Genomic DNA, 21,794 nt, shown 5'->3' with positions numbered 1-21,794 from the left:
ACTTCTGCCTTATTGACCTGCCCTGGGCAATTGGACTGTGGGATTTATAAACTGGGTTTCAGCACAAAAACAATGAGAAGTAACGTTTTTACTCCATTTAGCAAGAGCCAGATCCTTATTATGCCCAGTTGGGGTGATATGGTTTAAGAAGGCTGTGGAGAAACTGGATATGATTCAGCAGTTTGCATCGAAAATGATTTCCTATTGAGAGGTTAAGAGGTGGGGCTTTACAATTTGGAAGAGAAATGGATAAATAAAAGCAGACTACTTCAGGTGGACAGAGGTTCACTGTGCGGGAGATTTAGAATTGTTTCCTGTCTCTTCTTGTGACAGATCAGAAAGCAAAGAGCTTTAGTGGTTTGGGAGAATTTAATAGAAGCTATCACTGAAGGTCATTTGAAGACCTGTGACTCTCTTACTTATATTTTCCAGGGCTTGGCCTTGCAATGGGACAGAAAATGGGAAAATCATTCCATTCTCTTCCACTGGAAATGACAGAGTTATTATTAGCATATTTTAATAACAATAATAATAATTATAACAACAATAACATTGACAACACCTATTTACCTAGAGGCACTGTTTTGGGGCTTTAACTCATTTGATCTTTGCAACCTTATAAGACACATATCCTATTATTATTGTCATTTTAGAGATGAGGAAACCGAGGCTCAGAAGGTTTAAGTACATGACTAAGTATACACAGCTGGTAAAATCTGCATCCAGAAAGCCAAATTCCAGAGCTCTAGCTTTTAGCTACCACGTTATACCTTCTGATTTTTTTTTTCTCCAGTGGCATTTTGCCCCTGAAATAGGAGCAGCAAAAACATTAGAGAAAGGCGAACCTCTGAAGATATGACAAAAACAGAGGTGCATAGCAGACAAATGCCAGAGTGACAGAAAAATCTTCTAGTTAAAAAATCAGTAGTTCTGGAGAATAACAATAGCTCTTGCAATGACTGAGTGGCCTTAAGGCCCTTATATACATTATTCTTGACTTCTTTCCTGTAAAATGTGGATCATGCTTTATGTTCTCCTCCCAGCATAGCTATAAGAGCAAAATTATACACTGGATATGAAAGCAATTTGAAGACAGCAAAGCAGGGTTCAAATTATAGGTTGACTGATTATTTTAGTAATGAAGTAATATTAATTTACTACTAAACATTGGTTCCTGTAGTAGTTTCATTTTACCAAGCATGCACCATAATGCTTCAGGTTATTTATGTTGACGCCTTAACTCTACCTTAGAAATGCCACGTCCTCTGAGAAGTCTTGCTCCTCCATGCACTGAGCCTATGCCTTTGCTTATGGGTTTATTTATTAGTTTATGTGATTGTCCTTCCAAGTGGATGGTGAGTCCCTAGAGCCTATTTTATTAAACTTTTTATCTTCTATCAGAAGCAACTGATATAGAATAATATAATCCAAGAAGACAGAGATTATGTTTCCCATAAGAGGCATTTTGATTGCTAAATGAATACATTAAATATCTAATATTTAAAGCACCCACCACGTAGTATTGGCAGATTAAAAAGAAGTTTGTCTTTGACTTGTGCAAATCTATTCTGAAAAGCAGGCACCTCTCGGACAAGAGCAAAAAGTAGAATAAATCAGGAATGTGCCCATAAGGCAATGGGACTAATTTTCGCTTGTGATTTGTAAAATCAATCTCCTCATTTTACAGTCATACTTTGTAAATTAAGATGATTACCTAGATGTCTTACAGCAGTACTTAGAGCTTTGATGAGTAAATCATATATACAAAGACAGATGAGTTATTTTGCTGAAAGTGATACTAAAAATAAAATGTGGCCTTCTGGAAGACATACCGTAAATAGGTAGCGCTGAACACATTAGAAAGCTCATTCTTAAAAATAAAGAACATGGGAAGAAAATATAGGGTATGCCAGAAAGTAGAAAAGAAAGCATACAAATGATGCACAAAGTTAATGGTTGTGAACAGGACATGTCTAATATTAAAATCTTTTATGCTAAAAGTATTTATGAAAGAGACTGAATGAATAGTTAAGAGCAGAATTCCCATGCATTGAAGACCTTTACTTCAAACTTCTTGAGTCTTCATTGAATAAAAATTTAAATTTCTTCTTATTATGTGGCAAAATTGTGTTCTCATCTCCCAAAACTGACAATAAACTATTTAGAAATTCTCTTGTTTGAAAAATATTCCTACATTTAAATTTATCTAAATCGACATAAATGATAAAAATTAAGAAATGCTAAGAAGACTATGAAGGGTACATAGCTACACTAAATCACACAAACATAATCTGTATGTTAAACAGGGATGAAAAAGCTACATTCTTAACTTAGCTCTAATAGGAAATGTGGTTCAAAAATTCAAATTTCTAAATTCTTCACACCCTTTGGAGAGTTTATAATCTTACTCCTGGAAAAATTTAAAAAAATATCATATGAAATTAAAGTGTAGCATGTGCTATTATTTCATAATGTCATTTATCTGATCAACATTACTGCCAAACTAAAGATTGATAGCTCAAGTATTATATATTTTGTATTAACATATTGAACGCTATGTATACATATATGAAAAGAATCAATATAAAGATTTCATTGCTTAAAAATAGCACTCTAAGGCCAGGTGCTGTGGCTGACACCTGTAATCCTAGCACTCTGGGAGGCCAAAGCAGGAGGATCACTTGAGCTCAGGATTTTGAGGCCAGGCCAGCCTGAGCAAGACCAAGACCCCGTCTCTACTAACAATAGAAACATTAGCCGGGCATGGTGGCGCGTGCCTGAGGCTGAAGCAGGGGAATCACTTGAGCCAGTGGTTTGAGGTTGCTGTGAGCGAGGCTGATGCCACAGCACTCTAGCCCAGGAGACAGACGGAGACTCCGTTGCAAAAAAAAAAAAAAAATAGCACTAAAATATTGTTAAGATCATCTTGCATGCATCATTCTCAGAGGAAAGTGAAGAGAAAACTTCTGTAATCACTAAAGAACTGGAGCTCTGCCTACGTCCTTCACCAGCTTTGCGATGCTTCATTATATTTCACGACAACTCTACGTCTAATTGTAGTCAAAATGTTGCGGCCAAAGTCCCAATTATGGCATCATAGAAGGCATTTTACTGGGTATTTTTCATACCCAGTCATTAATATTATCAGATGTTAGTAAGTGGTAAGAAGTAAGAGCAATAGATTCTAGGGTATTAGTGATCATTTAAATTGCTGGTCCACATTGAATAGTGAAGACAATATAGATGCTCTAATTATCCTACTGTGTGTTTTAAAGAAGCAAGATAACACAAGGTGATGTGACTTTGGAAGTTAAGGACACATGCCTCTTCCCCCAGTGTACTAGTTGTAAACAATGATCCATTATGGATTTATCATCCATCAATGTTATCTAAAGCTTTTGCAAACTGCACTATACTTCCAACCTAAATTAATTCTTAGGATTATGGTTTTCATTAGTCTATAAGCATCTGCATAAAAAAGGAAAATATAATATCCATGAGGAGGAAAGTAGGCTGGACTATCTGGTATTTCTCCAGGGCTGGATATTATATATAAATATATATGTATTCTCAAACATGCACATGCATACATGCACGTGCACTCAAATGTATTTTGTCTTTTTAAACTGTGTTAACTTTTATACGCCCACATGAAATTTTTCCTGATTTTTTGGCTTGTTCTTTGTCTCTCCTCAAACATTTTTCAGGGAATTTCTTAGAAGTTTTCCACTATCAGCTTGGCATTTTATTGTTTAGCTTGAAGTGGTTTCAGTATCTATGAGTTGTTCCAATATTTCAAAAATCCTAAATAATTTCCTATATTTCATATATTATGTCACTGGCAACTTGAAGTTTCCCAATTTGAAGTTATCATACCTTTAGGAGTCCACAAAGTTGTAATGCTGAATTTTTTTTTTTTTTGTCAATGAAAACAGCAATTTTATTGCTCATTGTGTTTTAAAAATAATATTTAAGGAACTATAATAAATAGTCCCAACATCACTCTCCGAGGAATTCTGTCCCTTATACTGCTTCATTCAGAGAGGGGTTTACAAATATACAACTATGTAAATAGACACACCAGAGAATAAATCTTTCATGGCAAAGAGCTCTATCCTCTCTCCTGCTTATATGTCCCAACACCTCCAAGCAAAGTTGTTCCTGTATAATGAGGCTAATAAATCTTTATTAGTTATGGAAACAATTATAACAAGCCACCAAACCAAAGTTCTTATAAAATAATTCTAAGGCTGCATTAATTGACAGGATTCAGAAAAGCAAGAGGTTTTTCTAGACTCTTGCTTGATATTTTTACTCTCACAACTGAAACTCAGATCCTCAGAGGCACACTTGCACTTTCAAGTCAGAAGTAGCATTACTATGGTATCTCCAAACAGTGTTAAAGGACGCGTAATGCAAATTCAATGAAACACGTAATGACTCTTCTAAAACCTTCTTATCTAGTATTTAAATAAATAACATAGTTTTGCCTGTCAAGGTCAGAAATCCCAACTGTAATACAAATGGACACATAACAAAAATAGCCCTGGGTGCTGAGTCAATGAGCTTTTATGGAAGGGGATTTCTCCTGACCACGAATGGCAACAGTAACTGTTTACTGCACTGTACACAGTCTCAGGGAGTTCCTAACATACTGTACTGGTGTCTGATACCAGGGACTCCTCCATGTTCAGTTGAGAAGGGGAAATTAATCTGTGTTCTCCAATACGGTTTATATCCACACAATCTTGAAATGCAGCTATTCAGTCACCAGAATACGTTTTTTCCTAATTTTTCTTACAATATGTCAGTTTTTAAATTTTTATTTCAAACAAATGCAAAATAGAGTATAATTTCATATTGTTTATACAACATTGAGGCAATGTGTTTAGTGTATGAACTTATATAAACTGTCTTCATCATATTTATCAACACTTAACTGTATATATAAAGTGTGTGAGTGAAATAAACTATATAAAATACTCAAAAAATTAGAACTGTAATTTAAATAGGTGTTTAGAACAACAAAATTACAGAATTACGACTGAACACCATTTACTTCATATATCCTATATAGCTCCCATTTTCCTTTATATGTCTTTAAATTTACATTTAAACCATTATAATTATTATTAGAGTGTATCATTGTTCATAAGCCTCCTCATGACTAAGAAAATAAATAAATATTATAGAAAATCAACTGGGTAAAAAGTGCTTTATGATTCCTTTTTAATTAAATGTGTTTACTTTTCACTTAATATGAAGAGGTTTTCAAAGAGTAATTTGCTATTTATTTTATTTTTACTCTACTGACTGCATAATATAGCTCACTTTGTTGCAACTCTAACATGCCTGTATGAAAGTATTTGGTACTGATTTAGGAACAATGGTAATTAATGATGAGGGAGAAGAAAAGAGAGAAGAAAGAAATCTTAATCTGGGGGGAAAAGGAAGCAGAGGCTTTCAAAAGCATTTAAAGAACAATCACCTACCAGTTCTACTCGTCCGAAACCTCCAACTCCAAGGGTGTCAATGATGTTGAAATCAGACAGCTTCAGATTGGCGAAGAAAGCAGCTTCAGCTTCATATCTGGATTTTTTGATGCGAAAAAATGGAAATTTCTTAGAGGTGCAAACACGAGTACCACGTACAACTGCACTGGAATGACATGACTGTGGAACAGGGTTTACCTGCTTACATTCCATCTTGCTTTTAGAGTCTGTGTTTTCTCACACTCATAATTTTTTGGTCCCAGTTGTACAGAATAACAGAAATTTGCACTTGTTTTTCAAAGTACTGTAGAAAAATACAAAGTACCCACTGCATGCCAGTCAACTGACTGATAAATCCAGTTATCAAATCAAAGTTACATCTCGGTATTTTTCTACGCGTCTTCTTGTGAACACGGATTGTTTGAGTTGTTCTTTTTTGGTTTTGTTTTGGATTTTTTGGTTTGGCTTGGTTTTGTTTTTGCCGTTCAGATTTTAGGTTGCAGTTTCTCATTAGTTTCCCTTATCCTCGGGCTGGCAGCGCCTCCTATAAATATTTATTAAAAGCGGCAAGATCATGGAGGTCTCTGAAGCAAAATCACAGCCAGGTTTTTAGGAAAACAGATCCGAAAAGCTGAGGACTGATGTACAAATGTCTGAAATGGATGATTTCTGAAGCAAAGTCACATTCCTAAAAAGTGTCTTTCCTTCGTTTATGTTTACTCACTGACTCGGAGCCAAAACTCTCAGCTAGCAATCCCAGTGTCTTTATGACTGCAAGTTTCTTATATGAGCGGTGTGGAGAAGCATGGGCTACCGTTCCAACAGTCTAACTATGCACACATGCAAATCTGACACATGCAAGTGGCCAGAATAAGCTTCTCCTGATGAGAGGAGTGAATATGAGCTGCTTAAAATATCTCCTTGTGAAAGGCCTTACTATTTTTAGAAAGGGCAGGAAGGCATAAAGATGAAGATGATCTGCCCACTCACTGAAGTCAGGTCAGGGAGTAATTCAGCTGTCTCAAAAATAAAGTATTTGAATAGCTATGCATAACTCATGACCCTCAGCCCGGCAGTACCTGATGCAGTACTATACTATAGATAGAAATGATGAATACACTCAAGGTTATGATACTTACACAGCTTGTTTATGTCCATTTTTGAACATAATCGGTCACAGTCATGTTTGGCATTAAGCTATGTCACATTGCAGCTATTCCATTATAATCAAACACAAATTTAGACTCTCCAGTTAGGAGACATGTGAAACAGCTTTCTAGATGACATTTTAACATTCTTCAATTTAAAACTACAGTTCTAGTATTTTTAAAAAGTCAGTTGTTGACAGACTCCTCAGAGGGTACAAACAACATTGCTTTTCATTTTTGGGTGATTATGTGAAATCAACTCCCTCTAATAAACCTAATAAGCCTCTATAAACAAGGCTGTTAGTCAATCCTAATGGTATTTGTAGATTTCTGTCATGAGCTATACAATCGAGAGATCAACATAGTGATTCAGGAGATGGTTTACTAGAATGGAAGGAACGTAAGCAGCAAATGTGCATTTCTAGCATTCCAACTGGCTCACTACTTCTGAAAAATTACAACTGCATCCCATTGAAAGGGCCAGTAGCAGAGTTGACTCCAACAGGTGCTTAAAAAAGGACATCTGTTGAAATCAGACCCCGTGACAGCTTGTATGTGGTCAAGCATATCCCGGCAGTCCAGATGATTTATCCTTAAGGGGCTTGTTATTGAATAATAATCTATGTGTTTGCTGGATTTAGAAATCTCAGGTACAAAGAGGGTAAACTCTTTCAGAATATTTTGATAGCATTCTATATATTCAAAGTATGGTGTTATTACTTATAAACCTTGAAGACACCTCCAAAATTCTCCTATTCAGGAATTGTGAAATTAGGCTGGAAGTACACTTAAACAAGTAGAGTGATTCTCAGCCTTTGTTGTACATCAGAGCTACCTAAGCATCTTTTAAAAACACTTAATTTGAGCCCTCCCCACAGACCAAGTGAATCAGAAATTTCTGGAGGTGGTACCAAAACATCTGTATTTTTTAAAAGCTGCCAGGTGATTTTGATGCACAGTAAGAATTGAAAACTATAGTTCTAAGCCTTCTGAAAGACTCAGGAAGTTCCAGAAATCATACAAGGAATTTTGAGGTGGATTAAAATGGGCCAGTGATACAAGTAGCTGCCCAGTGATCTAGAGGTGATACATTCTTGCAAGAGGGTTTGGGCTTTTATACATTGGTCTGGGTTCCTGCCAAGTCTTAGAGTTGTAAGAATGTACAGTAGTTCTATAATCGCTAACACAGCTTAAAAAAAAAAGCAACTTGGCCAAGAAAAGGCAGATGCAGAATCCAAAAGTTATACTTACTGTATGTTTACATATCTATAGGAAAGACCTAAAGACCTCTTGATTTTGTTTATACTTATTATCCGGTAAATTGCTGATGGCATTTTAACTAATGGATGGGCATATTAAATTTCATCTCATATGGTGGACATTTTCTCTTTAACCATCAAAATCCACTTAAACATATACTTCTCTATACGCTAGAAGCACCAATTACAGTTAAATAAAATATTTCATAGGTCTTAATGAAAAGATACTGGTAGCATTGTGATCATACTTTGCTAATCTTTGCTAATTACTTTGCTAATATTACTAGGTGAATTTTTAAAATACTACCTAGTTGGGTGATTTTATCTTGTTATTGATAAGATACATTTTAAAGGAGTCTTTGGATAATTATGCTCCTGATCCTCCATTCTGTTCCTGTTTTTTCAGATCCTGATTCTTGGGGAAGTCAAAATAATATAAGATGTAACCATAGCAGTTTCTCTTTGCCCATCAAGAAAATGTTGTTAGCTGCTTAATATTTTATACCCATCTGTTTTTCTTCGCATTTATTTTTAGAGACAAGTTATATCTTCATCACAGATACTCTGTACACTTTCCTTTTATGAATTAATAATTTTTTAAACAAAAAAGTCCACCGCATGCCAGACCTTTAAAAAGAGGCTAAGCTATGGATGATTTAGCTTCTTCAGGTATTTAACTGTTTCTTGCTCATAACTGAGAGAGACGTTTTCATTTTTTCCCCTTTACTTGGGGATTATTTGAAGAGAATTTGAATCCATTAATTTTGTTCTATTTTCTTTACAGTTGATAAACATTTGAGTGGGGAAAAGTTGTTCTATTAAACAAACTTCTTGTGCCTGAGGAGGTAAATGTGTAACCCAAGCTCCTAACTAACTTACTACCGTAGGGTACTAGGTCCAAGAAATTAGGGTCAACTTCATGCAATTCCAAACTCCATCTGTGCAACAGTGTTTCTGGGAGGACAGTTTTCAAGTGCTAACGGAAATACTTTTTAGTAAGAAACACAGTTCCTGGTGTCTGGTTGCTTAAAATATTAAAAAAGTATAAAGTATATTCTCCTATAGTCCTTAATTTGGTTTGAGAACATGATTTTTTTTTAAAAAAAAATTGTGATTACTATTATTATTGCTGTTTTAGTGTAGGGTAAAAGCTATGAATCCTCTTCCCCAAAACTGCAAATTTTGATATCCTGTTGTCCTTATACCTATAGGAATTTTACACAGCCCCAAAATAGGTTAACAGCACCCAAATAACTATACAACAAGAGAATACATGTGTTGGATGAAGAAGGCAGAGATAATATGTCATTTCTCAAACAGGCCCGATAATAAGATTCATCTGGGCTATGGTGATTAGCAACCACAGAAAATTGCTAATCCCTATGGGGTACTCTTTCAACCGTGAAATATTGAGCTTTTATTTTAAGAACTTCTAAAGAGTAACAAAGTTGCCTTGATTTTCACCTCCTCTTTTGGTTTCTGCTTATATACCAAAGGAGGTTCCAAAAGCAATGAAAATGTAAAGCTGCAGGTATAAAGAAGATGAGACCAGGACACCTGTGCATAGTCTAGAAACAGAAGAATGATACTGGAATAACCTCAATCTCTTCCTTCCTCCCCACCCCTGCCTCTCTCTTTCTAAAACCACATATTTGCACAGTATTACATTCACATTTCTTTAGGAAATAGTTAAAATCCATTTAGTTTTTATATTTCCATCTGTTCCAATATTACTAGCCTCCACAAAACCCAAGGAGTAAAAATCAAGTATCCTTTATTATTCACTGCCATTGTTTTTCTATCGTTAACATAATACCCAAGAATCAATTTTTTCACTTCAAATTAACAGAATTTGGATGCCATACCTTATGACTGATCATTATCATTAAGAAGTGAACATCTCTCCCTATATACTGGAAATCAAATATGATGATTCAGCACCGGACAAAACTTATGAAACTTATAATTTTTTCTTCACCGTGACATTGCAACAGCAGAAATAGCTCAGCATTATTTTTACAAAGTGGACATTATTATGTGGACTTTTAAAATGAAGGCTGAATGGCAAAGGTACATAATTCCAGATGGGTAATTAAGAGCCAATAGAAGAAAAGGCAAATGTGGCCCCATTTGCTTTAACCCAGCTCATCTGTAATCCAAATTAGTTACAGCAATCTACTCTGAAGAGTCCCTAAGCATTACATCTTGATTTGCATGTGGATTAGTAGATGTTAGCACAGGTGCTTAACATCTACTAATCCACATGCAAATCAGTTATCATGGTATTGCCTGGACTCATTTGCTCTTGGGTGTACTTTTATTTCCTATTGAATTTAGGCTTGTCAATTCTTGGGGAAATCCATAAAAATAAAATGTCTTACTAAACACATGTGGACTCTCATCTATGACTGAGTTTATTTCTTATTTCATAACTGTAGTAGATGAGATGAGATTCAATTGGACCATTAATGTCTACTCTAAACTTAAAAAATGGTGTAAGAGAGCATCTTGGCACATAGACAAAAGCTCATGGACTCATGGTCCTGGTTTTGCCAAGGACTTTGTCCTTCCAAGTCCTGATTTCTTCAATGTCTTGGCCTTCCTAGGGGTATTGACAAATACATTTATGTAAATAAGTATAAATTTGGTGATAATTAAAATCAGAATTCCAGCTTACTTTAAAATTTGGATAAATGTCTAGAAACCCTCTTTGACCTTGTATGTGATCAAAAGCACAGCAATCTATAAATAAATGTCTACAGAAATAGTTAAAAAGGGGGCAAGAACATTCAGAAAGTGAACCCTAAGCACAAAATATGTAGACCTGGTCTATGGTAAATCTAAGATACAATAATGGCCATGAAACTGAATGAACACTTAATTTGCTACACAGGATTTTATGCAATAATTGTCCCTGATTTAATAAAGCTTGGCGTATTGACTAATTTGTAGGTCTGGCAAAGTAAATGAAAATTCAGGCAGAAAAATAACTATATCGAGTTAAAGTAGCATTGGAAATTGGACCAATAATACTTATTTGCATATTTAACACAGATGCGATTTGGGCTTAAACTACAGAGACTGTTGCTTCATTGTGTTACTTTAACTTTGTGTATCTGAAAAGTGTTAGGAGGTATGTGTCCTTATTCCCTTAATTCTCAAATGTTTAAAATTAAATAAGCTTAGTCACTAAAATAAAAATGGATAGTATCTATAACCAAGTCACCAATCATCTCTTATTATTAATAATTTAATTGCTATATAAAAGTCTTATTGACAACTAAACTTTGAAAGCAGAATCATTGGAAAACAGACATTATTTCCTGTTGAATCATGTTTTTCAAATAAAAGTCTTTTCATAAAAGTCCCTATTACTATAAAGCTTTTAAAAATCTTTTTAAATATAAGAAACTCTATTCCTAAAATTCTACATAAAAAGAGACAATTTCTAATATATTTTATTGTACAGCATATAGCTATAGTCACCATTCTTTTAGCAGTGGAGGGAATACCTTGAAGAAATAAAAGTTTAAAACTAACTTAATAAATCTAAAGTATTTCATTATGTCAATTTCCTCTGGAAAGTATAATCTCTTCTTGAGGGAATTTGAGATAACAGTTTACTTCTTCTATTTCCAAAATCATAGTTTTCAGGAACACAAACTTTTTTTTTTTTTTGAACACTCTAGTCATGAAATAGTTCTACTTATTTTTCAAATACATTCCCTGGAGGAGATATAGCCAACAAGAATACACAGGAAAATTGCATTTTGTGTATCTACTGCATAAAAAGAATGATAGTAATGCAAATATTTTGCATTTAGAAGGCATCTTTCTTCTAAGGATTTAAAAATCTGTCTTATTTATCCTCGCTGATTGTGAAGATGAGATAACAAATATTTTACTTCTGTTTTGCAACTGTGTAAACCAGTTGCTGATAAGTGATTGGTTTCAGTAATTAAACACCAGAAGAATTAGGACTAGAAACCTATTCTGTGTTTCACAGCATAGCATATTTACACTTATTCCAAACACATAAATCTCCTTTAAACAAGATAGTGGAGAATCATACAATTTTAGAAATGTTTTTATGTCAAAATCTTCAAATACTAAAAAAGTTCAAAATTTGGATCAGCACCATTGGAACTCATCTAGTCTAACCTCCACATTTTTAAAAATAAAGGAATTAAGTCTAGAGGTGGTAAGTAAGGGACTCAGCCAAGGCCACACAAAGACCCAGGAACAGGGAACTGGCATCTGAGTTGTGGTCTGTAATAGTTTTACTATCTGATTCTATCTCTGCAGTTTTTATAATGTTCTGATATTTGAGAAACAAAGGCAGATGTCAAAGCAGTAAAATATATTTGAGTAGTATGCTCTTTTACTACACATTTCAATCAAGAACAATTTTGGCCTCCTTGTAGCTAAGCACTATGTGTTCTTGCCTCTGATGTGGTTTGTGTGTGTGTGTGTGTGTGTGTGTGTGTGTGTGTGTGTGTGTGTGTGTGTGTGTGTGTGTGTGCTCTAGTTAAGTAAAAAGGCCCAAAATGAAGTACATTTGTGCTTAAAAGATATGTTGTAAAAATTTAAATGTCAGTGCATGTGTGTGTGTGCGCGCGCGCTCTAGTTAAGTAAAAAGGCCCAAAATGAAGTACATTTGTGCTTAAAAGATATGTTGTAAAAATTTAAATATCAGTGAGGATATGCTACCCACTATCATCGTATTTACCATTATGCATTTTTATTTATTAAGCTTTGAAATAATTTCTACACAGTTTGAGGGGATTTTTTTTCCAAAACAAGGGCACAAGTTAAATATACATTGCCATGAAAAAAATTAGAAATAAAGGAATTAAAGATTTCCCCCCCTTAGTGTTTGTTACTTTAATAGAATCACTGGCCATAATAGAAAATTCATTTACTGAGTTATCTAGTGACGATTTTTTTTTTGCTTTAGAGAATATAAATACTTGAATATGTTTATTCAAACACAAAAGCATTCAATTCTCAACTGTACTTATACCAGAATAGATGTCCTTCATAAAAATGCATAGCCATGAGAAGCTAGTAGTCTATGGAAGTTCTCTCTCATTTCAGTGCAGAGTAATTTCTTCCTTCTCCTTTATCCACATTGCTCAGAACCTCAGTCCTGAGTCATTTGCTTTTTATTGAAGACCAGGGTGGTCCAGAGCTGGTAACTATCAAGGCATGGCTTCTGAAGGCCAGGGAGGTAAGGCTTAAGGAGAAGGAAGACAGGTGACAATGATTCCTCCTTTGTTTTCACTGTTGCAACAACTCAGGCCTGTGAGGGAACATCCCTCATCCTCAACTCACTGCCTCACGCCACCCCAGAAAATATATCTGTTACTGAAGAGCTCTCATTGCAATTTCCATGAGGACGCCTTTGCCGTAGCCTACATATCTAAAGAAGGGATGGGTAAAGACAGCCTAAGTTTTACCCTTAAATATAAAAATTCCTTTTTTACTCAAAGACTAAAGAGAAGTCTTTGCTTTCTTCTTATAGATCACTTTTTAATATGGAAGTTGAAAATTTTGAAAAAATATGAGAACATTTAATCCTAATTAAATTTTAAAATTAGTCATAATCTTAATCAAAGGGATCAGTCAGAAGATTGAACTGGGAACAGAAAGATTAGGCAGGATTCGAACACTAGAGGTCAGCTTTTATTTCTGGAATCAGAATGTTCCCTTTATAAATTTTTATAAAAATCCAGGCTGCATCCTTTCTCTATGATAACTAGCATGATCTTCTGAATTGAAAATTGGTGAAGGATTCTGTATGAGTTTCATGGACCAAAGGCTTAGGGATGTGGTCATGCTTACAGTGGGCCAAAGAATGAAAAAAAGAGTAGAATGCAATGTGTGGCAAGAAGAAAATGAGAAGACTACAAGTCACTCTACCCGATGTCTAGGAATATAACCAAAGAAGTAATCAGAAAGTTGATCCAGAACCAACATGAGCAAGACTTTCCCTTTTCTGCAAAATGAGTTTGCACTAGACATATGCATGAAGCTCACTTACAGCTTGATAATTCTGGGATTCCAAGTGTCCTCAGAGATGTACCCTTTGCAGAAAGCCCTGGTACCCACAGCTTCTCTTTTTCCATCTCTGTAGGCCTCTTCTCCAATCCCAGACCCCTGAAACTCATGCTTCAGGAAAATACTACCAGAGGCTTTCGTTTCAGGAAACCTTGCTTTCAGCTCCTGGTATGCAAAGGAGGCAGGAGAGCTGATTCAAGGGCCAGAACACCAGTTGAAGAAGACATATCTTGGATGTCCAAAATAGAACTGTAATAGACCAGAGGTTCCCTCCCATTCCAGGATTTATATCAGAGTTATGGGTTGAGTTTAAAAACAGACTTGATAAAACCTTGAGACTTGGGACCAGGCATTAGTATTCTAAAATGAGATTCATAAGTCTATACAGCCGTTAAGTACCAACGTTGATGATCATATGTAAATTTTAAAGAACTATTAGTGTTAACCTGACATGTATGTGACAGACACTTATTATTAATACATAGCACACAAACATCACAGGAAAATGTGTCTGAGCTTCAAGTGATTGCTCTCAAATGATCTTTGAGAACACCGTATATTCTTGAAATGTGGTAAGCCTGTATATCTTTTTTAGCACAGAAAATACTAAGTAGAAAAGAAGAAAATGAAGGAAAATTTTTGCCATGTCAAGTTGTTTAGAAATAGTTATTGGTACATTTATCAAATGAACTAAGTCCCAGGAGACATCTCACATTTATTATCAAGTCACTGCCCTTGGATGCGAAATTTGGCATTAATTTGGCTACCAGTAAAACTGAATGTTGCATCAATAAAAATTTTTAAACACTTGAGTGATAAAGTAATCTATAGGGTTTTGTTGTTTTTTTTTTTTTAAACTAAGGTCTATACTTTTTATTCAGATATCCTTGGTTTTTACCTATTGTCCTTTTTACGGTCCAGGATCTCATATTATATTTACTTGTTGTATCTCCTTAGGTCCCCTGGGCTGTGACAGTTTCTCACACTTCCGTGTTTTTGAAGACCTTCAGTTTTGAAGATCTCCTAATTTTGAGGAGTATGTGTCAGGTGTTTGGTAAAATGTCCCTCAGTTGGAGTTAGTTTGATGTTTTTCTCACAATTAGACTGGAATTATGAGTTTTTTGGGAGGAAGAAGATCACAGAGGTTAGGTGCCATTTTCATCATACATCAAGACACAGACTGTTGATAGGACTTATCACTGAGGATGTGAACTCTGATCACATGCTGAGATAATTATTCTGTAGTTTCTAATACACTATATACTTATAGGAACCAATAAGTACAAAATGGGCTTTATTAAAATGTGGTCTTCTCCATAATTTTTACCTTGAAAAGGTGTCCCTGTCAAATCCAGATAACTCTGTAAAGGTATTACACACTGCTGAGATATCTGCACAATCATTCAAAAGGGTCACAATAAAATACACCAGTCAGGACTTGAACAGATGACAACAATATTAGGAATAGGTGCCTCCCAATACATTTTCACACAAATCACAGGTGTGAATCTGAAGAGACAACGGTGAAGGGGGAAAAACTCAATACCTCAAACGGCAGTTGCTTTTCTTTTCTACATGTGTACAAAATTAATTTAATAATTGTTTCTCTGAGCACATCAGTCACTTGTCACGGAAGTTTAGAATAAATTTATAATCAAATTTAACTTTAGCTGCACTCTTGGTTCAAATGAATACTGCTATCACACTTAAACTGACCTTCACTTACCACTTCATGAAGTTCCTGGTTCTACACTTGTATATGTTTAATTGAATAGCACAAAATCATTTTCTCCCATTTTTTTATGATTTGTAAAGGAAAGGATGAAATGAAGGAAATTGGAAGGGGGCATTCAGGCCTGTAATAATTATTCTTTATGCTACTTAACAACTAGAGAATATATTTTTCATATTTGGCTTCTTTATCCCCACATAGTTTCCAGAGATACAGTTGAACTTTTGACTACACCCTATTCTCACTTTGCTGTTTTCAATTCCCTTTTCCTCAAGCAAGTTATTAAACTTTCTTTCAGGATTTAACAGCTACTGAATTCACATGCCCTAGGTGGATTAATTTGGTTTTGCAAGGTCTTTTCACAATAGAACAAGCTATGTAATGTGAGAAGAATATTTCCTCGACTTGTTGCCTTTCTTTACCAGGTTTAACAGTTGGAATGTTGGATGTTCACTTAATGTTTTCAAAGAACAGACAGCATGTGATTGGATTCTCAGTCTGATTTACCCTCGTGTAATTTTGCAGGCAGAACTGCAGATGCACAAAGGACAGAAAACATTTTTTCTGTTCCATCAGAATAGAAAATTACTGAACTGGAGGTGGAAAGCTTAGAAACTTGTTCTGTATGTTGGCACCTGTAAGCAGGTGTCCACTGACATAAGCTAGAAGGAAGTGAAGGGACCACAGGGAGGGTTGGTCTCTCCTTCCGATTGGAAGAAGAAGTAGCCACAGTTTCATTTCTGTAATACTTGTGATATTTGGCCAGACACGGGAGAAACAGATACAACATGAATCTCAATATAAATATATAAAATATAAATACAATATATAAATATATATTAATATATAAAATATGGGTCAAATGATTTAAAATTGAGGAAATCTACTTTTATCAGCAATTACTCTATTTTTACTAAACTACAAAGGATATTTCAGTAGTAAAGAAATTACATGATAGCATATACTATTAGCACAAAAACACCACTTAAGATACATAATAGGGAATAGATAATATATATATATGTAAAATATATATTGTTTGTGGAGTTTTGTCTTATAAAAAGCAGATACATTGACATTCTTGGTGCCAATACTTCCACTGCTATATTGATAATTGTTTCAGAAATAAGATTCCTATAGACCTTTCTTGCTCAAGTCTAAAGAATCAAAGTACTAACACAGAAAACAAAATGACCCTGATGTAACTGAGTTATTTAGCTTGCACAAAGTGAGCTTCTTTTATTTTTCCCTAAATTTTGTTCCAGCCTATGTGTAGAGCTAGACAAGGCTCAAATCTATGCTTCCTAGTGAAACAAAAAAATCTGAAATAGTTTCATAAACATGATTGTTAATTTTTAGAGTGTTACTGATTGGAAAGCAAAGATGCAAACAAAAGTCAATAGCAGTAAGAGTCAATGCAATTTTAGGTTTCAGGCAGCTAACATACATTATCATACATGTTTAGAAAATATATTTATATAGAGAAAGTAGAGTTCTATAATTCTGTCTATTCTTAAATATAACAATTTAGAGTATCTATCTGTTCAGAGATAAGATCTTTCTTAGGTAATAAGCAGATGAAATTTGTTATCTAGACTAACAGTGGATTAAGAATCTGCCAATAAGCAAAAGACTTTTAAACCATTAGTATAAGCCTTAAGTATTAGAGAAAGTAAGCTTCATGGGATACTTTCTAGATCCAGGGTCTTTGAAACATTGATTAAATATAAATATTCCTTTAATAGTAACACCCCAATTATCTAACAACATCAAGTACATTGTTCAGATTATTAAAGTTTATCCCTTCTAGTAACCATATAAATTTCTCCCACTCCATTTAAGAAAAACCAAATTAGAGAATCAACATTTCTAGAATAGATTATCTTCTTCCAACCAATTAAAGCATAAGTTATCGAACATAGCAGAACATTCAAAGAATGATGCCCGGTTATCAGTTTGAATAATCAATCACAGTGCTGTTACCTCTATTTGAGATGACCCCAATAACACTTCTATAGTATGTGTTACTAGCTGGTCAGGTTTTAAGTATTATTTTTTGTTAGAGTCAGGGAACCTGTCTTACCTCCCATATCTGACCAAGATGTACTTATTTGCTATAAGCTATAAAAGCAAACAGCCAAATTTGTTAGAATTGGCCCTACAATATATTCTTGCAAGCAATGAATACTCAAGGAGGCAGTAATAATCATTAAAGTATAACCTCTGGAGCCAGTCTGGTTTGGACAGATCCCAGCTCCATTTTCTGGTGACAGAGCCTGAATAAGCTATTTAATCCATTTGTGTCTCAGTTTTCTTCAACTGCTTAATAATAAGCATGATAAGCCAACTTCTTTGGGTTGTGATAGATATTAAATGAGATAATACATGTGAAACAAAACTATAAGCAATCAATAATAATAGTAATAATAAAAGGTAATTGTTACCTTTCATGGAGGTTTTACTATGTGTCACCTACTGTTTGGCAGTTGTTCCTTGCTACTACTAATTGCCTGATTTTTCTGTCTGTGAATTTTTGGCTGACCTAAGTTTATCCCTACACACATACACTCCCCCTTGGCTAAGATCTAGGTAGCAGAGTTGCTTGGCGGGCAACCTAGAGACAAAAAGGGGTGTTACTATATAGAGACAAAATTAATTTAGGCACATAGAAATATCCAAGCATGCCATAATGCTGGGGTTTGTTCCATTCCCTAATATTCTATTCCTTTATTCAAAATGTTCTCATTGTTGATTTCTGATGCTCCCAGTAGACTTTGTAACTCTTTGTGCTGCTGACCTATATTATAATTTATGCTGTGTTTTCCCCATTTAATTTCTGAACCATCTTATATCTTCTATCTGTCAATGCACAATCAGGTACTATCAAATGAATGGATCAAACTGAAAATGATGGATATGTGATGAATGAAGTCCATTTTAGATCCTCTGTTAAAAGAAGGGTAGGTGAGGGTCTCCTTTTAGAAATTTAAATTTAATTATACTTTTCACAATTCTGTCATACTCTCAGGGAATATGGAAGTTATGAACTGTAATATGGATGAAAGAAAAGCATAAAGGTCTCATGTTGCTTCAAGCATGTGATCCTTACCTTCAACTATTCCCTGAGCTTGTGGGATACAGACGATACATCACCATGCTCTTAGCCACAGTTGGACAATAGATACAGAGTCAGGCAACAACCATCATAATCCAGAGGCTGGAAATGCCTGAAACAGATTCTCAAGAGGCATTCACAGAAAGTCTGAGGGTGTCCCCTCTGAGAATGAATCTTTGCCAAAATAAGAGTTGCCAAGAAGTCACTCAGTGTCCCAATCCTGTAAATACACTCATCTCCCATTCTCCTAGTGCTTATTCAGCATGACTCACTTCTTTAATGCCACCTTGAGACTGGTTCATTGGCAAACAGGGCAAAGACCTGGCCAAGTTCCAGAGGCACAAAGGATCTTACTGGTTTCTTCAGTAACATGCAGGTGAAAGCTGTGGATGCCTCATGACCAGAAATTTGTAAGTGTACCTTTTAGAAAGGGAAAGCTAAACTCAGATCTTCTACTTTCTTGCCATTGGCAAATAATTATAAACACTACTTTGATAAAAGGTCTTATAATGTCTTTACCCTCTAAGTCATGTTTATTAGGGGAATAGTCCTAGAGGTGAGTTTTTATGACAAAATAAAATAAATTAAAAAAAGAAGAGAGAAAATTCTTTCTTTATCATTTTTACTGACAATTGACAACAGAAGAAAAGTAGCACACAAAAGATCTACTTTTTTAGACTCTATCAATCATATTTGCAACATTCCATCATGTCACATGAGTTTATTGGCTATGCTGTTAAAATACAATACAATTAACATCACATGGGAATGTTCTATGTCTGTGGAAAAAATACTCATAAAAAGGCTAATGTTTTTGAGATGAAAGTGACATGATAAGGCTTTGGAATCCACTTAGTGTAGATGTTTCATTGCTCTCTATTCTAGCAAATATTATCAACTGCCTACTTGCAACCCGTGACGCTGACCTGAAGAGCCTGGTCTGTGTTGCACACAGATTCTGACATCAGTCTGCAGTACTCTAGGCATGGACATACAAGAATAAACTAAAACGTCAGGAAGAGCATTTGTACTGTGTGTATGATACTGTAATTATCTTTCCATGTCCACGTGCCCCACTAAAATCGAACACCTACTTATGTGCCTAGAACTGTACCATGTCCTTTCATATAATTTCATTTAGTAAAGAGGGATAGATGTTTGCTCAGGTACGCCTGAAACAGGAAACAAATAGAAGAGCATTAAGAACCACTGTAGAAGAACTTATAGTACAGGCCTCTCATTCTCAGGTTGAATTTCATCATTTTTGGAAAAATGTTTACCCGGCTGGGACAAAAGGGGGAAAAAGCAGGGCTTTCGAGTCAAAAGATTTTCCCTAAGGGTTTAAGAACAAGGACTCCTTTTCCTTTAGTTCACGTCCCCTCCTTCCAGACCAGATTCCGAGATCAGCAATGCAGTGGCTTACATCCCCGGTTTAGCTGCTACCTCTTCATTTCACATCTTTTACTTTCTATTGAAAATCCAAATCAGAATCAAAACAAGAATTATTTTTGGATCTTAAACAAAATTGATGACAATGAGACTGTAATGATTATGGCAGTGATGCAATTGAGAGCTACAGCTGCACAGACAATTGCATTACAAAAGAAAGGTTTTCTTTTTACTCAGGAAAATGTCACCAGGGTTACGACTTCCCTTTAACCTACCCGCACTTGAACTTCAAATTTACTTGCCTTTAAAGAATTCCAAATCACGAGAAATTGTATACCACCTGTTTTAGATTTTCTAACAGAAAGTGAACATAGAGTTTTGCAGCTAAAACAGACATTAAAGCTATGGCATCGCTAACTTCCTCTGGAAGGAGAAGGAGATCTGAAATTAGAAACATAAAGTTAAGAAGTAACATGGAAATTATCATTTTTTTTTCATTGCTTACAAAACAATTTGTCACTCATTACCATAGAAAAACAATAATAATATAACTGGGTTCATGTGCAGCGCTACTTCACCCAGAAGTGGAAAATGTAAACTGTGTTATACCATCAACCTTGCCATTGCAGCACTACAGTTTTTATGCTTCTTACAGAAGATATTTCTATAATTCGTGTTTTCAAATTTTACTAAATGCACTGGGTTCTTTCTTGTGCAATCCATATCTCATTTCTCAATGGAATATACAATCATCCCTCAGTGTTTATGGGGGATTGGTTCTAGGACCTCCCTTGGATACCAACATCCACAGATGCTCAAGTCCTTGATATAAAACGGTGTAGAATTTGCATGTAACCTACATGCATCCTCCTGTATATGTTAAACCATCTCTAGATTACTTATAATACCTAATACTATGTAAATGCTTTATTTACAATGTAAATGGCTGTTATACTGTATTGTTTAGGGAATAATGACAAGCAAAAAGTCCGTATATGTTCAGTACAGACACAATTTTTTTTGAATATTTTTGATCTGTGGTTGGTTGAATCCATGGATGCAGAACCCATGGATAGAGAGGGCCAACTATATTTTATTCTCTGTAGTAATATAACATGTTGTGAAATGCAGTACCTCAAGAGAAAAATAATCTTAGATGTTACCACTAAGTATTGGTTAGATAAGCAATGTTTCTTTATCAGTTTTACTTGTCAGATGGAACCTTACAAATGATGTGATGGGAGTTTGGAAGTCGTGTTGCTTTCATATGCTATCTTCCTTTGATTATGATAATTCATTAATTTAAAAAAAAACACCTCACTCCTGTTGAACTACTTCAAAGACCAGATATTAAAATTCTCCAACTATTCTTTTATTCCATTAATTAACAGGTGTCTTTGACAGAATATGAGATCTCTTGCAATTTAAGATTTTTTTTTACTTCAAAGTATTAAGGAGGTACACATGTTTTGGTTACATGTATTGCTTTTGTAATGCTTGAGTCAGGGCTATAAGAGTGCTGGATTTAGTATTTGCCTATTTCACTGTGATATTAGATGAAATCTACTGATATTTAATAACTTCTCTACATTTTCACGG

General features: G+C 34.9%; 1 protein-coding gene across 2 annotated transcripts in view; it reads right to left on the bottom strand.

Moving 5' to 3' along the window:
• The window catches only part of PRKG1 (protein kinase cGMP-dependent 1), a 1,158,333-nt gene that overhangs the window by 44,702 nt on the left and 1,091,837 nt on the right, over window positions 1-21,794 (bottom strand). For both annotated transcript variants that reach the window (XM_045569367.1, XM_045569366.1), the window contains exon 10: window positions 5,493-5,589. In XM_045569367.1, the coding sequence (XP_045425323.1) occupies window positions 5,493-5,589 (97 nt within the window). The remainder of the gene's footprint in view (window positions 1-5,492; window positions 5,590-21,794) is intronic.

The sequence above is a fragment of the Lemur catta genome, chromosome 14 (assembly GCF_020740605.2).
Source record: "Lemur catta isolate mLemCat1 chromosome 14, mLemCat1.pri, whole genome shotgun sequence".
Taxonomy (NCBI): Eukaryota; Metazoa; Chordata; class Mammalia; order Primates; family Lemuridae; genus Lemur; species Lemur catta.
The sequence above is the reverse complement of the archived record's forward strand: the minus strand, read 5'-3'. Positions and strand labels throughout refer to the sequence as shown.